The sequence below is a fragment of the Bos grunniens genome, chromosome 4, assembly GCF_055505025.1.
Source record: "Bos grunniens cultivar Pamir isolate PY7600 chromosome 4, Bosgru_T2T1.0, whole genome shotgun sequence".
NCBI classification, from domain to species: domain Eukaryota; kingdom Metazoa; phylum Chordata; class Mammalia; order Artiodactyla; family Bovidae; genus Bos; species Bos grunniens.
In genome coordinates, this window is record NC_141168.1 from 83,930,279 (window position 1) to 83,947,807 (window position 17,529).

Consider the following 17,529-nt stretch of genomic DNA (forward strand, 5'->3'; position numbering starts at 1 on the left):
CATTGGCAAACACCTGTTAACTCCTTGACATTCCTGGCTTAACATGCTGCAGCTTTAAGTTCCCCTTGTTAAAGGACAAACTTGTTTCCATATCACATTTGAATTAATATGTATAAAACTGTATTATTACATACTACATAAAATATATTGCTTTCCTAAAAAACAACACCCCCAAATACTTTTAGATAGTGGTAATTATCACTTTTCTCTACCTCTGTGTTCTCAAAAACTTCTTTATTTTTAAGGTCCACCTTCTTTATGCCTTATTTTACAAAACTCCCTGAAGCTTTTAGCTAGGTGTGATACCACCTTTCTCTGAAGTCCCATTATACTCACTTTAATCCAAGAATTTAGTTATTTATGAAGAAATCTGTTCCATGCCTCACATGGTTTTCTGTGTTTGTCTTACATATAAAATACAAGTAAGAAATGCTTATTATTTATATTAACATTTTGGTAAATAATTGAAGTTTTCACAGTTAATAAAAACCTGCTGCTGCTGCTAAGTCGCTTCAGTCGTGTCTGACTCTGTGTGACCCCATAGATGGCAGCCCACCAGGCTCCCCCGTCCCTGGGATTCTCCAGGCAAGAACACTGGAGTGGGTTGCCATTTCCTTCTCCAATGCAGGAAAGTGAAAAGTGAAAGTGAAGTCGCTCAATCATGTACGATTCTTCAGGACCCCATGGACTGCAGCCCACCAGGCTCCTCTGTCCATGGGATTTTCCAGGCAAGAGTATTGGAGTGGGTTGCCATGAAAACTTACATTCATTTAAACTGATTCTTAAAGGATGATTACAACAGAGCAGAGTTCATTCTCTTGACATTTCAAATTTGAAGATAGAAATTTAAATTTCTGCACATATATAAAGACTCATAAGTGCTTGTAAAGTTTTGATTTGATGTCAGGCATAAAGAACTTTGTTTTGGCTTTCCCCAAATATAGTCCTGAAGGATCTGGACTAGGACTCAATCATTTTTAAACATGAATAATTATGATTGCATGTAACAGCACTCTGGGTAGTCGTATTATTTCCTTTCCTATTGATATGTCTACCTTGTCACAAGACTAACATATATTTTTAAGACTGTAAAGTCAAGCACTGTACATTATTGTATACTCTAGGTCTCAATTATAGACGTTCAAGTGGACTAAGGAAGTTCAGTTCAGTTCAGTTGCTCAGTCGTGTCCGATTCTTTGTGACACCATGAATCACAGCACGCCAGGCCTCCCTGTCCATCACCAACTCCCGGAGTTCACTCAAACTCATGTCCATTGAGTCAGTGATGCCATCCAGCCATCTCATCCTCTGTCATCCCCTTCTCCTCCTGCCCCCAATCCCTCCCAGCATCAGAGTCTTTTCCAATGAGTCAAATCTTCGCATCAGGTGGCCAAAGTATTGGAGTTTCAGCTTCAGCATCAGTCCTTCCAATGAACACCCAGGACTGATCTCCTTTAGGATGGACTGGTTGGATCTCCTTGCAGTCCAAGGGACTCTCGAGAGTCTTCTCCAACACCACAGTTCAAAAGCATCAATTCTTTGGCGCTCAGCTTTCTTCACAGTCCAACTTTCACATCCATACGTGACCACTGGAAAAACCATAGCCTTGACTAGACGGACCTTTTTTGGCAAAATAATATCTCTGCTTTTCAATAGGCTGTCTAGGTTGGTCATAACTTTCCTTGCAAGGAGTAAGCGTCTTTTAATTTCAGCTGCAATCACCATCTGCAGTGATTTTGGAGCCCCCCAAAATAAAGTCTGACACTGTTTCCACTGTTTCCCTATCTATCTGCCATGAAGTGATGGGACCAGATGCCATGATCTTCATTTTCTGAATGTTGAGCTTTAAGCCAACTTTTTCACTCTCTTCTTTCACTTTCATCAACAGGCTTTTCAGTTCCTCTTCATTTTCTGCCATAAAGGTGGTGTCATCTGCATATCTGAGGTTATTGACATTTCTTCTGGCAATCTTGGTTCCATCTTGTGCTCCTTCCAGCCCAGCGTTTCTTATGATGTACTCTGCATATAAGTTAAATAAGCAGGGTGGCAATATACAGCCTTGACATACTCCTTTTCCTATTTGGAACCAGTCTGTTGTTCCATGTCCAGTTCTAACTGTTGACTAAGGAAAGTAGCCTACTATTCTCTCTCATGCTGTCAATTATATAAGATTGGGATCTTAAACAATTGACTCAACATACATTTTGTACATTCACACTTCAACAAAGACTCCTGCGGCTCTTTCCTTTCATGTCTACTCTTGTGGGCAGGAGGTGCTTGGGAGCAAGGGCTGGGGGTGGAAGTCGGCAGTGGTCTCAGGCTACAGAACACAAAGCCAGAGGCTGAGTTGGAGATGAAAAGCAAGGGGCAATGAGTAACTGCAGCTCTGGTTGAGTGGAATCAAGGATAAGAGGAAACTTATAAGGAAGACTCTGCAACACTAATCTTAGCAAACTGTCAAGAGCAAAGCCAGGATTGTCCCAAAAGTATGGATGGTGAAATATAGTCAATTTAAACTTTTAAATGATTATATTTTCAACTTTGTTTGGTAGGATGGGTTTGTTCTACACAAAGTTTCAGACACAGTGAGAGTTATAATGAGACATTTTATCTTTGACCACTTTTGGTTTTAGAATCACCTCACTCACTTTGTTTACTGGCTGTGTATACTGAGAAATAATAATAAGGAAAAAGAGGTATTTGTTGAAAGAAATGAAATAATTTTCCTCCTAGAATGGTCAAAGATGCATGTATTATTAAATACTATCTATCTCCTACTTGCAGGAAAACAAAGATTGCCCTAGACACTTTCTGATTTAGTGCTGAAATAAGCTTGGCTAATTGTGCTCATTCGCTTCGGTTGTGTTTGACTCTACGACCCTATGGACTGTAGCCTGCCAGGCTCCTCTGTCTATAGGATTCTCCAGGCAAGAATACTGGAGGAGGTTCCCATGCACTTCTCCAGCAGTCTTCCTGATGCTTGGCTCAGGGGAGACGTTGTTTATGGAGATACCACTGTTCTTTGTTGGAGAAGACAATGGCAACCCACTCCAGTATTCTTGCCTGGAAAATCCTATGGACGGAGGAACCTGGTGGGCTGCAGTCCATGGGGTCGCAAAGAGTCGGACACGACTGAGCGACTTCACTTTCACTTTTCACTTTCATCCATTGGAGAAGGAAATGGCAACCCACTCCAGTGTTCTTGCCTGGAGAATCCCAGGGACAGCGGAGCCTGGTGGGCTGCCGTCCATGGGGTCGCAGAGTCGGACAGGACTGAAGCAACTTAGCAGCAGCAGCAGCAGCAGCAGCAGCAGCAGCAGCAGCAGCTGCTCTTTGTGCACATCTGAATGCCTCCTCTGATATCCTCCTATTCTAGTATCTGGCACTGAATTTACTTTCTCTACCATGTTACAATTACAATTCACTTATAATGAATTATTTATTAAAATTTTTAAATTTTGTACTCTTTTATAAACAGGTATATTTTGTGTTTAGAAACAAGGTATACATGATGAAGAACAAGTTCATTCAATGAGTGACTGTGCCAGTGTTTGAGACTATAATGATAAACAACCTGCCTGTGAGAAATTCTCAAACTGACACGACAAAGATGATCCACATAAGTAGTTTTACGGACTAAAGAACTCACTGGACATTTTCAATAGAACTAAGCTTCATTTAGCTTGCTGATGAAGACTCAAGGGGGTGATGTTATATTTTATCCAAAGACATGTTTATGATTGTGGCGACAAATTAAGTTACTGTAAAGGTTTGGTCAACATTGTTTGTCATGCCATCTCTCTTCAAGCAAAGGAAACCTGGAAATGTAGGTTTAATGACTCATTCAGGGGATGACAAAACTCCCTAAATTTGTGGTTCCTTTCAGTTTTACTCTAAGCTTGTATTAAATACTAAGACCAATTCATTCTTCATATGTATCAACAGAATTTTATTTTTGCTTATCTTCATTCCCTAATTCAAGTATAAATTGTATATCCTCTTATCCTTGGTTTGACAGAGTCCAGCTTTGTTACTGTTTGGAAATAGTGGGCAATTTCTCTATTTATACTGATGTTTATGTCTTGGCAATAGAAGAGATAGTAACTGGAGACATTTAGACTTATTTGGGTCAGAGAGAATTTATTGATTCTTTGGTATGTTTAATTATGATAATAATTTAAAACAACCTACAAATCTAGAGGAGTCATTCTTTTAAAATGTACTGATTATAATTTTCTAAACATTATTTTACTTTCTCAACTAGCTACTCTCCAATTGTAAATGATGGCAATAGTGGGCCACAGGCAGGCAGGCTCATTCCTGATAAGCCCATTTTATAATTCCGGCTTAAAATAATTATATATATGTATACACACATACACACACACACATATATATTATGTATATCCACAGGACACTGCCCTTTCATTATTCTGATTGTTCATACCACTACTTCACTTATGATTGTTTACACTTTACAGATCAATTTCACATGTAAATTCTCATTTAAGTTATATTACATTATTTATTTATTTATTGGTTATAAAAATTTACTTTTTGAGGGTTAGAATGGCTCAGCTGGTAAAGAATCTGCCTGCAATGTGGGAGACCTGGGTTTGATCCCTGGGTTGGGAAGATCTTCTGGAGAAGGGAAAGGCTACCCACTCCAGTATTCTGGCCTGGAGAATTCCATGGACTGTATAGTCCATGGAATCACAAAGAGTCGGACACAACTGAGTGGCTTTCAGTTACTCACTCACTCATGTACCAACAAATGCAAACAGCACATCAAACTCTGTAGCAAATCCTGTTTTAACTAATGCTTCTACTTTGTGCATGCTTGACTCTTACTCCAGTTTTTCCAAGTTTGGCTTCCCCACATTACTCTGTGTGTACTAGTCTCAGCAGCCTGCCCATTCTCCAAACTAAATGAAAGAACTGTCACAAATTGCTAGTGCCACCTATTAGCAGAAGCACAGAACTGCAAAGCATGGTAATTCCTTTAAATAGCACCTTAGAAGTCTTGATGGGTAAAATTCATCCCAAGACTCACTGATTCTAATTTATGTTTACAACTGCTGGCCTTTTTAAAATAAGCTTTCATGGCATGAATTAAACTTAGATATATCATATATTTTGGAGATTTTACTTACATCTTTGCATTAATGGATCATTTTATCATAGTTTTTTTTTTTTAATGATGAAGTACAATGTCTTCATCAATTAATATATGTCTCTGTGATATAATATCATGGCTTTATAAATGAACATTGCTAGATAAATATTAATTAAAATTTTACTTCATTACTGGAAGACTGGAACATGCTCAAATATAAATTTCATTTAAAATAGCCTGATTTTAGATCTTACAACTCATCAAAAAGATATAAAGGTGTGTATGATATTATGATTTTGGTAGCTCTGATACATAGGTGTGTAGCTGAAGTTTAAATGAGAATAATCAGGATAAGAAATTAAGCCACAAAATTTTTTACAGCTGACTTTAATTTTTTGATAACTTTATGTTATCGAAGATCACATCTGAAATACAATTATATACTCACACTAAACATAAATGGATTATGCTCTGTAGCCAACAGTTTAACTTTTATTTTGTTACTGGGAACATATGCAATTGTATGAATTGGTTCAAATTAAATTTATTCCTGACAAATCTTTCAGTAGCATTCATTCTTAAATATAGAATTTAAATATAATTGACTGAAAATCACAACATATTTTTAAATCATGTGTGACTGATGTATGTTAATTAAAAATAAGAGAAAAATCAGTTATAGTTATATCTATACTTCTATCTAGTTACCTAAATATTTAGGTACTTCATATCACTGACAATAATTGAGTTTAGGAAATATAATTTATATAAAAAGAAACAACAACCTAAAAGAGTTAGAATTGGAGAATTCATCTCTTCAGTATTCAGGTTTCCTTAAGTTATTAAAGACTGCCTCTCATCATCAGAAGTTGGTGGGTTAGTCTTACATGGGATGGATTTGTGGTCTCATTCATTTTCTTACTTGCTAAAGTTACACTGAATCTGGTTGGTGCTATAAACAGGGAAGCCTCAACTTGAGACTTTCACTAGCTCTCATATGACCTGATCAACACTGAATCACAAGATGTGAGACTGAGCATGTTATTTTGATTTTTTATCATTCTGCATGGATATACTTGTTGAGTAGATAAATAAAAAGTTCAACTTTTCCATGTGCTTACATTGAAGATGTCAGAATCAAAAGATGATTTGTACAGATAATAGAATTTGAGAAGAAAAGACCATGCTAAATGAGAATCAGCAAAAAAGAGACCTGATGCCAAATATGCAGTGACTATTGGAGAAAAGGTATTGCAAAGAATTTATAACATCTTTGCTCTGTGAAAATATTTATATATTACCCTTACTTTTCATAGACACATTCCATTTTATCTCTGAGGAGATTTCCAATACAAGGCAAATTCCATCTTATATTATTATTCGAATACTTGAGATCTTTCTGAAAGGTTTTCCTGAAACTCAAAATGTTCATGCCCACTAAAATACATATACATTTAATTTAATGTGTGACTGTCTTTTAAACCAATATAAATTTTATTTATAAAGCATTTTATTACAACTTACCAAGACTGCTTTTATTAACACTAAAATATTAACATAAATTTTGCCCTGAATATATATTTATCTATTTTCCCTGAATATATATATATATATATATCTATGCATATATGTTTGTGCTTTGTTAGTAGTAATCAAAATCTCTGAAAAGTCAACAAGTTTAATTAGTAAATCATTATTCATACTAACTAAATTTTGAAGTGGTCATAATGTATTGAATAATGGCAAATAAAAAATGCTTTGCAAATTCTGATTCATAATGTTTAGTTTAACATCATCATATATCCGAAATACATGTTTGAGAATTTTGACTTATCTAATAACCCCTTTCTTACAACAATTATACAATTTGACTGTGAAAAGAAACTTTTACAAAATATGAGAAGAAAGTCTCTGAAAAATCTACTATTTATTTAAGTACTATTTATTAAGTCTTTTATTGAAGGTAAAGTTAAAGGAACTGATTTAATCTTTGGAGTCACATGATCACCATCATATTCAGACTGGCATATGTCTTTGATTTCTACTAAAACTCAAGCACACAATGTCCTAGAAAAGCTCATTGCATTGAGTGATGGAACATTTGTCATTTGTTTAAAACCCCAAACCTAATTTCTTTGCGTATGATTTTCATAGGTTTTTCTGAAGTCTTCATTGTACCACACACTCCAAAAGGAAAAGTTTATGATGTTCTGGTATTTCATGGGAAAAGTGAAATTTCAGTAGTTTTGTAGGGGAAATAAACAGTTATGCATTGATTTTAAAAATAAAAGTTTTAACATTTAGCTATGTTCTATGAATTTAAGGAAGGGAAAACTATCTCTGACCGAGTGTTTCTTGAGGATAATTTGTATGTGACTGCTGAGATTTATAGAGTTCTCACATTTGCTTCCCCCACAAGGATTCTAAATCAGATTGGTTCAGAGGAAAAGTGAGCATACCCCATTTTTCTAATATTATCACTTCTCCACATGGTCCTGAAAACATCTATTCTATTACTTTTCCCTAGAAAATAAAGAGGTACCTTATTAGATATGTGTATACATCTACTACAAAGTCTACTTCTTGTTTTTTACTTCTTTTTCTCTCTCACTTAACATATCAAATCTCTTTTATCTCCTATCAGACAAGATGACAAGTAGAAAGTAAGCACAGTGATTGCCTGAAACTTTTTGTCTTGGCAACCTGAGCAGTGAGAGAGTTAACTTAATGGTGGATCTTTGAAAACAAGTGACCATGGGAAATTAGAGTTGGCAGGGATTTAACTCTTCATGAATCATGCTAGAATATTTTTAAGGGCAAAGCAGTGAATGTTTTAACCATGTTTGACATCTAATTAAGGAGGAAAAAGAAGGAACTAAAAAAAAAAATCTCTATTATAGTTTAGTAACAAAGTACTGACAATTGGTTACCAGACAGTTGCTTTGACAAAACAAGTCTACATATAGAGAAAAAAGGTAATGATGTATCAATAAAATGATAGAAGAAAATTGCTTGGGCAATCCCTTTTATTCTTTTTGCTGTTCACTTCACAGCTTGTTTTACCAAATTGTCAAGCTCTAGGTACATCAATAGATTGTTATGTAGTTGTAAGGCAGCTTTTGGTTTAAAGGCAAGCAGAATAAGTCTAATGGATACCATTACTAAGAAGAGCTCATAAACACAGTGTCAGATGTACACATCTTGTCAATATATACAGCTCACTTCAGACAAGTTTAAAGCATTTGTGTATAACAAAAGACTATTCTAATGAAATGCTATCTTCTAATATGCGGAAAAACTGGTGCCTCTTCTATTAATGGAGAGTAATCTATTAACATGGAAATAAAATTACTGCAAAATAAATAAACATAATTCTCAATTTTATAATTTATTTAGCACTTAGACAAGTATCTTAAAGTACAGTAGATTTTAAAAAGACATGTCATATCTAAAACTTATTCCAAAATTATAGCATATACTTATTTACATCTTTAGGAACTAAACCCGTATGTAAAACTCACTCATAAGAAATATAAACTTGGAGAAACTGGACCATCAACCTAAGAATTACTGGATGGACTACTCTCAGAGGATAAAAATAGAAAGCAAAAACTGACAAAAACAGAAATATCATAATATCATATACTAGGTAAATAATATAAAGACAGCTACTATATAAAGATATACCTGGGATTTAATTAAATATTTAATGCTTACTATTTGATTATTTTTAAAAATCTTATATAAATACAATTGCAATTTTGCTTGCTAATGTTCAAAATTCATTCTCATTTTAAAAACCAAAAAATTATACCAAAATATAGTCTCCAATTCAATGTATTTTATTTATGTAATAAATCTAAATAAACACATTAATAGGTGTTTAATTTTCTAATCCAAAAGTGTGAAAATTACATCTGTCTTTCTTATTTGTGGTCCTCACTCACCCTAGAGTATTCAGAAAGAGATGTTCCCCATCATGTGAAAATTAAAGAATATATTTTCTGGCATCAGGTAATGTACAGCAGACAAACATCTCTACAGAGAGGTTCAATAATTTTCTTTCATATTACAGGCTAAAAACAGAATATAATTGAAGCTTCTCACTGCCCCACCCCCAATTGTAGAAATTTGAGAATCATAAGAAAGCAACACCTTAGGGAGTAAAACTGCTTGAGTTAAAACAGTTTAATCTTCAATTCCATTTTAATAATATCTCACTATATAAATATTTTCTTCCATTAAATTTATATACATCATGTTAGAATTTACATTAGCATGATTTTACACATCTGTCTATAAAATCTATCTAAACAACTGTAGAACAAATATTTTCTTTAAAATCCTCATTAAAAAACAAGCATATACATTAAAATGTAGCCAGACCAACCATGTGATAAGGCTTTTTATTCCCCCTCTTAAATTTAGACTTTGTTTTGAAAAGAAGTTCACACAACTAGCTGTACGACTAGAAAGTAGTATCTCTTCAGTTCTCACTCAAGTACATGAGTCAAATAACATTATATTTCAAAGGTTTTAGCTTTACACCAATTAGCCAAATACACAGTCTTTTGTACAATCATAACACTGTAGAAAAACTAGTCTGTTCTTTCCAGTTTATATTCTCTTGGCAAACCATGATCTACTGCTTATGTTAAGCATCTGATTGTCAGATTTGAACAAACTGAATATTCATGACAACAATTAACCATTTACTGTCTAAAACTAAGAAAATATAATTTATCATAACAATTATTGTATGTGAGGCATTCACATCTACAAAGAGACCATTGTTGCAACAGTGGTTTTAAAAAATACTTTAACAGGAGTAGAGTGAGAAAAATTAACAGGATATATGATCACATATACGGATCTGTATTTACCAGGCATTCAGCTCTTTTCTGCAAATGTGATTAAATGCTCTTTGTTTGCATTTAAATTGTCATATATCCAACAGAAGGCATGATTTTATAAAGAAAAAAAAAGTGTTTCAATCATCTCCAAAAGACCCACACAATCACAAAGGTTTCTCAGGTTAAACTCAAGGTTTTAAGGTTTAGGTTGGGAGGGAGTTCAAGGAATAAAAAGGCAGGGGGCAGCGGGGCATTAGAAAGCTAGCCAAATAAAAGAAAAAGAAAAACTTACCTTTGTAGGATAATTTCAGTCTTGGCACATTGTTTTTCCCATTTTGATAGTTTGCTCTTGCTGTAAGTAATACTCCCCAGAAAAGACAGACAATCCTAGCGAACCAGCCCATGCTGCAGACGCTCTGGGTCCTATGCTGCTTCAGTCTCCCGTCCTGTATTGTGCGGCCAGAGAAGTTCAAACAATCTGGAAACTGGAGGTAACAGGTGATTTAGGTCAGTTTCATTCATAAATGCAGACAATCAAGACCTCCAGGCAACACGAACACCTCTTCTTCTGTAACAGTCACTGAAGCACAGAAACTTCAAACCCTCCAAAAAAAAAAAAAAAAATCGAGCCAGGCACCGGATAATGAGGCACAACTGTTGTGTGGAAAAAAAAAAAAAAAACAAGGGCTGCTGCAGTGGTGCTTAAGAAGCAGTTCCTTTTATCTAGGTTCTTCTGATAGCTGGCGGACTCTAATCCTGTTCCCTGCTTCATTCGGCTCCGGCTCCGGGGAAGCAGAATGAAAGGGAAACAGAGAGAGAGAGAGAGAGAAAGAGAGAGAGAGAGAGAGGAACCGTGAGCAGCGCGGAGTTTTCCTGTACACATGTAGGGAGAGATGACACAAGATCCCACAGACAGGTTTTCCCAACACTCACTAGACTGGCTGACAATGGGAGAACAGGCAAGCTCAACCCACTCCCCTTCCCTCGTGTCACACAACACATGCAAAAAACATCTCGTAGAGATTAGAGCCGGGAGCAGAACCCTCCGGCGTGCCTGTGAAAGGCATGTAGCTATAAATTTACTTCCCAAGGCAAGCGTTGTTTTATAGCCATTTTTAGGTGCAATTTTGAGAAAACAATCTGAATTCTGCTACCTACATAATTTACAACTCACGCTCATTATATAATTCTGCTTGAACTTGTGTGGTGTATGTGTATATGTATGTTTATGCCTGTATACATATGTAGATATGCATATATATGTCTGTCCTTTTCATCAGTATAACTTTAACCACTGAAGGTTTTAAAGCCTTGTTAGCGATTGTTCCCTTCTCCCAACAAACCCCCTTGGATCAACCACCCCCTCCCCCGCCCCACTGCAATTTCAGGGAAGAAATTCCTAGTAAAGCCCATTTCAACAATCAGTTCGAGACAAATATAGGTCCACTGAGAATTATAAATTACAACAAGGGATTCTCAAAAGGATACTCAGAATTTAAAAACATCTACGGTTTTTCAGCTTCTGGAATGCTCTGGCTAACGTTTTTAATGCATCACATCTCATTAATTAAAGCCACTTCCCTAGTTTTGGTTTAAAGATCAGAGGAGGATGACAAAAGTTCACAAAAGTCCCTGCTGGGTGTCAAGGACCAACATAAAGAGTATCTCTGTGTCTTCATGAGCTGGTGAAGGGTTACTAAATTTCCTGTGGACACGCATGTATTTATGCAGTCATACAAATACCACTAATTCTTTCCTAAATGGGCATGTCTGAGGTGTTTAAATTTCCTTTTCTATTTTTCTTTCAGTTTTTCTCAGAGCTGATATCTACATAGGATTGTGTGTGTGTGTGTGTAGGAAGGATGCATAAAAATCAAAGAATTTTCCCTTTATATTCCCCAACTCTCTCTACTTTGCACCCTCCCCCCACCCCAGGTGCAACACACAGGTTAGAAATACAGAGGAGAGGACTGTTGCAATAATATGGAAATTACTTGGCTGAAAGGAGAAGGTGAGTTTGCAATTAAAAACATGAACACTCATTGAAAGTGGTTTAGTATTCATATGTTAAAAAAAAAAAAAATGACCTGAGCATTGCCACTACAGCTTTCATTACTTAATGTCTACAGACCAATAGAGAAAGAGCAGCTCTCTCTCTGTGCGCAAGTGTGTGTGGGTGTGTGTCTGTGTGTGTGTGTCTGTGTTTGCCTGAGAGTAGGCGGCGGAGGAGGAGGAGAATGAAAAGGATTTAAAGGGGGGAGAATGGGTGAAGGGGAGGAGGAATTCCGTGTCTACTCCATTAGATTGATTCATCAAATAGACCGTATTGTATTTGTCACTTCCCACAAGCCTATTGATCAGTCAGTATTGTTAAGAAAATAAAATCCAAAAATAATGTTGATTTTACTGATTCCCACACTTGTTATCCTGAGCACTTTTCATGCTCCAGGCAATGGATTAAGGCTACAAATGACAAGAGGCTTGTCTGTCTTCCATGGATTACTCTCTATAGACATTCATTCTGTGGAGGAATTCATGTCACTTTGGGATTATTTAGGAGATTGGACTAATGGATTATTCTATCGAAATATCACATATGATTATTTTAAATACTTTAAATAGTTGTGCCATTTTCACTAATATGTATTTCAAATATTTATTTTTCTCCTGCTCTTGTTACCTCAAGTAGGAGAGCACGTTTATATTTGTCAAAACTAAACAGGATAAGCAAATTTAGAAATGTATCCATTTCACTTGTGTAATGTCTAATCCTGAAACATTTTGATGTGTTCCAGGAAAAATAAAAGATTGTAGGTAAAATTCAGATAAAAGAGGGTGAGAATTGACTCCACGGAGAAGAAAGACAATCTATATTTTGGACCACAAAATCAGGACAGAATTATTTCATTTTCTAAAATAAATAATTTAAAATTGAAGTCAGAATTGGGTACCATAGACACCCCCATGTTTATATCCAAACACAGGTTTCTTTTTTTTAAAAACTCTAATGTATTTATTTGCATTTGATATTTTTCTTACTCTGAAATTTTTATGATCTTTAGGTCTTTTCAAATGTTTGAAAGTTTAATGAATTCACATTTACTTCTCTGTAGATTTTTTAATTCAAAACATGTAGAATAGGAAGTTCTTTATGTAAGTATAACTGTTCTAGACTGATTACATTATAAAAATAGAAAAGTGTGACCACAGATAGACTTTTTTTTTTTAATGTAGAAAGAAAGAAAGAAAAGGAGGGCAGGGAGGAAGGAAGGAATGTACTACGTGCCTGAAAAATATTTACCAAAGTATTTGTTATATTATATTTCTACTGATTTCTCAATTGACATTGGGGATAAATAAAGTTGTTTTCCATGTTTTCCTTATACACCAAACATGTGAGGGATAATCAAGGTTAAACCTATTTCCCAGTTGTACACAGGGTGTGTAAACGCTCAGTCGTGTCTGACTCTGTCACCCTATGGACTGTAGCCCCCAATCCCAAGACTGTCCTTGGGATTCTCCAGATAAGAATACTGGAGAAGGTTGCCATTTTTGTCTCCAGGGGATCTTCCTGATCTAGGGATTGAACACTCATCTCCTGTGTTGGCAGGTGTATTCTTTACCACTGTGCCACCTATTTCTCAGTTGAAGTAGGTGCAAAGTTGAGGTGGACTTGGGTGGGTGTTTATCAGAATCTATCAACATCTGCATGCTTGAAATGTGGACGTTGATTCACCTCCTAAGAAACATCACTGCCTACTCTGAGAATATGTGAACTCAGCCCTGACACAGTCAAGCCTGCTGTATTTACCACATTAACCATTGATCTTACTGCATTACTTAAATTTTTAAAAGTCAGAAATAATATATTGACCTTTTAACACTGTATTTTTAAGGTACAAGTGAAAAATCTTATTTTGTTTCTCTTAAAGCAATATCTCTATTTTCAATTATTTTCTAACCCACAATCTACATCATATGCTATAATTAACTCTACTTGCAACCGAGCTCCTAATATCTTCTTAAATTTCAAGTTTTCAGATGTGACTAAGTTCTGCTACAGAGTCAAATTTGAGCAGGTGTTTAATATGGTGATCATGCTGTTGTATACATTTCTGTCAAATAAATCTGTAGTTTTTAATCTCGCCTCACTCCATATTGAGATGGATTACAGAGACTTCCAAGTATAACACTCTGACAGGCAGTTTTCTGGGTGGTGAGCTTGATTTTCTAGAGAAGCAACTCTTCCAACTTCACTACAGGTTGGTTAACTCTTCTTTCTCGATTAAGATTGGTATAGTCGTAGAAAATACATGTTAAAGCAATTTCCCATAGGAAATGTATTTTTGATCTTTTCGTTTATTAGCTAAAAGCAATGTGTACATTTTAAATGTCTACTTCATATACTTTATTATTTATTATAAAACACACTGAGATGGTAATAAACATTGTGATTTAATAGCAGAAATTGTTCTAATTTGTGAGATGGTATTTCAAGTGCTTCTCCAGTTTATAGACACCCTGATACTTTCTGTGAGTGGTAGGCAAAAATACTTGCTATATTTGTACATAAAAGAATATAAGGAGAAACATTGTTCAGATATAATTAAAAGATTGAGTGGAGTAAATGTACTAGAAGTTACAGTGGACATCATTAAACACACCTGTCTCTCCCTGCAATCCCACTCCACCAGGGTTAGATCTAGAAATACCCTCAAAATGTGTGCCACCCACAGAACTAGATGCCTCTTTAAGAGAAACTACTGAGTTAAGAATTTCAAAACGCGTTGGATAACCAGCTCTCCTACAAAACAACACCAAGAAGGAAAACAAATACTAAAAAACAAATAAAAATTTCCATAGTCTTCCCAAGATGCTATTCAATTGAGTCAAGGGAAAAAAAAACCAACAAACTGTATTAGTTTCTATTCAACATCTGCTATTTCCTTTTTTTTTTCTTCAAAGGAATGCTTCATTAGTATATGAGAAAGGCCTATGATCAACAGAATTATAGCAAATGTCAGAGTAGAACATTTGCCCTTGCTCTGACATCTCATGCTGGAAATTCATTTTTAATGAGGGTTTTTCTGGTAAGGGAATTTGAATCTCTCTCTCTTTTTTTTTTTTTTCTAAAAAAGAAATGTGTGGGTGAAAACATTCTTTAGAAGATCAGAAGACATCTTATTAATTGGGAAAACTAAATAGTTGATGTATTATTCATTCTAGCCAAAAAAAAAAATGATAGTTATTTAAGGACTACTGTGGTAGTCGCTGAGAACTGGGGGTGGCAGGTTAAAAGCAATATTTAAGAAATTAAATTAAACTTTTTATAATCTGACCCTTATGAATGCTTTTAGTATAAGCCACATGTGAAAGCATGAGTTGAGAGGAGAGACTGGTAAGAACCAAAGGGAATTCAATCTCAAGGGAAGCATTAACTCCTCCCTTCCCCTCCTACACACCCATGAACACAGATCTCAGTAAAAGAATCGAGTAGTTCCTCCAAACTGAATTTTCAACAGTGTAAGCAAAAAACAGTTTTATGTTTTTTCTTGTGACATCAATGTTAATTATATTTAAGGTAAATAGGGACTTGAGATAAAGGCCCTTTTGTTTTTCCAATGAATTTACATGATAGATGTTAAATCAACTCAGGAGTTCAGAAACTGGCCAGTCACATTATTTGTGACTTTAGGTTTAAAAAAAGTTTAAACAATTAAGGGGTATCAGAAATTGCAGGGGGAGGCTCTTTAGTGTTCAGGTAAAACGATAGCTTCTCTTTCCTTGAGGATTTGAATCACAGGGCTAGCAGGCAAGTTTTATTTCACTTGTGTGGGGAACAGAAGAGAGTGACCAAAAAAAAAAAAAAAGATGTATAAAATTTTGTTTATGTTTAGTGTCTATGCAGCCAAAAGTGGCTAAAATCTAGTTACAGGAATGGGATTTATCATTTCCACAGTCTCTCTTTTCTTTCAATTTCTTAAATCAATCATGTTTTTCAACATTTCAAAATGTTTTGCACATGGGATTTTTCCTTTTTCACCTAGTTAAGGAGCAGAATCACTACAGCTTCTTTATTCAATTATCTGATAAGTGAACGCAGTTTTCCTGAATATTAATATATTGAAATAATATGACACGGAAATACCTGTGTAGGTTTTTGCTATTGTGGTTGTTGTTTTGTTTTGTTTTTAAGTCAGAGTGTCTCCACCTCAACTCAAATGGAACAAGAAAGTTTTCAAGTGAGACAAAAATCCCATTGTTAATACTGATCAGTACAGGGTAGGCAGTGAGGAGGAAAAAATGAGGCGTCCGTGGAATACAAATGAAATGAGCAGGTTGGCTGTTGAGTGTTGCAGGATATGAAGTTATTAGTTATTTGCTTTCAGCAAAAGCATAGCACACAGCTTCTCACTGAATAAATAAATAAGCAGATCTGTACTAAGCAAACAAAGTGAAGAAACTGCGCAGTATTGTTTAAAGGATTACTTTACATCTGACTCAGGCAAAGTAGATGCATAGTTTCTCTTTGTTACCACTGAAAAGAATGTGGCACCTCAGATTAACTTTACTAAAATCTGTATGTTCTAGGAAGGGAACATTTTTTTTCCTTTCTTTTATTTAAAAAAAAATGTTTTTAAAGAGTTTGAAACTGATAAGGATAGGGAAGCCTAGAATTAAAGCTCCTTAAAAGGGTTTATTATAAAGGCAAAACCAAGTGTTTGGAGGATGGTGACTCAAAAACTACAGAGCATTCTGCTTTTCAAGGCACAGATTTCTTCAAATTGCAAGAGTTAGGAAAGACTTCAATTGTTTTCTTCCCTATCTGCATTGTTTCAAGTGTTAAGTATCGTTTGGTCTAGTCTATGCCCTCCATTTTCTTCTTTTGTGATGTGGGGGTGGTGTCAGAATTATATGCCCGGTTTCATTTCACTGTCTTGGATACAGAAGCAGCTGTCACCTTATGGGAGAGATTAGGAAATGCCTTGTTTATTAGTTACCCATTATTATTATTATCTATAAGTTATTTATATAGAACATTCAAGTCTTTCCCATTTTCCTCTGGAAGTATTCAAAGAATAAGTCTCCTTGAAAATCAATTGACAAAAATTCATTTTCTCATTTCTACCACACCAATGAAAAGGGAAAATAACATCAATACGTCCAGCCTTGAATCTTTTAAAATTACAGATCCAAATTGAAAATGGTTTGCCTAGCGGACTTAAATGGCAAATGTGATTACACTCTTGCTTGTTTTTTCAAAGTTGATGTATAACTTTAGTAACTTAAAGCACTTAAATGTCCCTCAAATACCTCAAATATCTAATAGAATATTATAAGACACTCTTTGCCGCATAAAAATAATGTTCACTACAACAAGCCATGTTCTCACAAAATTTTAACTCTCTTATCTTAAAGTTTAGCAATTAACAGTAATAATTTGCTGATGATACATAAGAAAAAAACCCACTAAACTTAAAAATTTAACTTAAATTTTTAAACAAGGGTAATTCTCATTGTGTAACTTTGTAGAAATAGCATTTGATGGTTTTTGATAGA

At 35.1% G+C, this 17,529-nt stretch overlaps 1 protein-coding gene across 5 annotated transcripts in view; it reads right to left on the reverse strand.

The window, feature by feature from the left end:
- Positions 1-17,529, reverse strand: part of SEMA3A (semaphorin 3A) — a 553,854-nt gene that overhangs the window by 241,044 nt on the left and 295,281 nt on the right. For all 5 annotated transcript variants that reach the window (XM_086398571.1, XM_086398572.1, XM_086398570.1 and 2 more), the window contains one exon: positions 10,262-10,454. In XM_086398571.1, coding sequence (XP_086254697.1) covers positions 10,262-10,373 — 112 coding nt within the window. In that variant the 5' untranslated portion in view covers positions 10,374-10,454. The remainder of the gene's footprint in view (positions 1-10,261; positions 10,455-17,529) is intronic.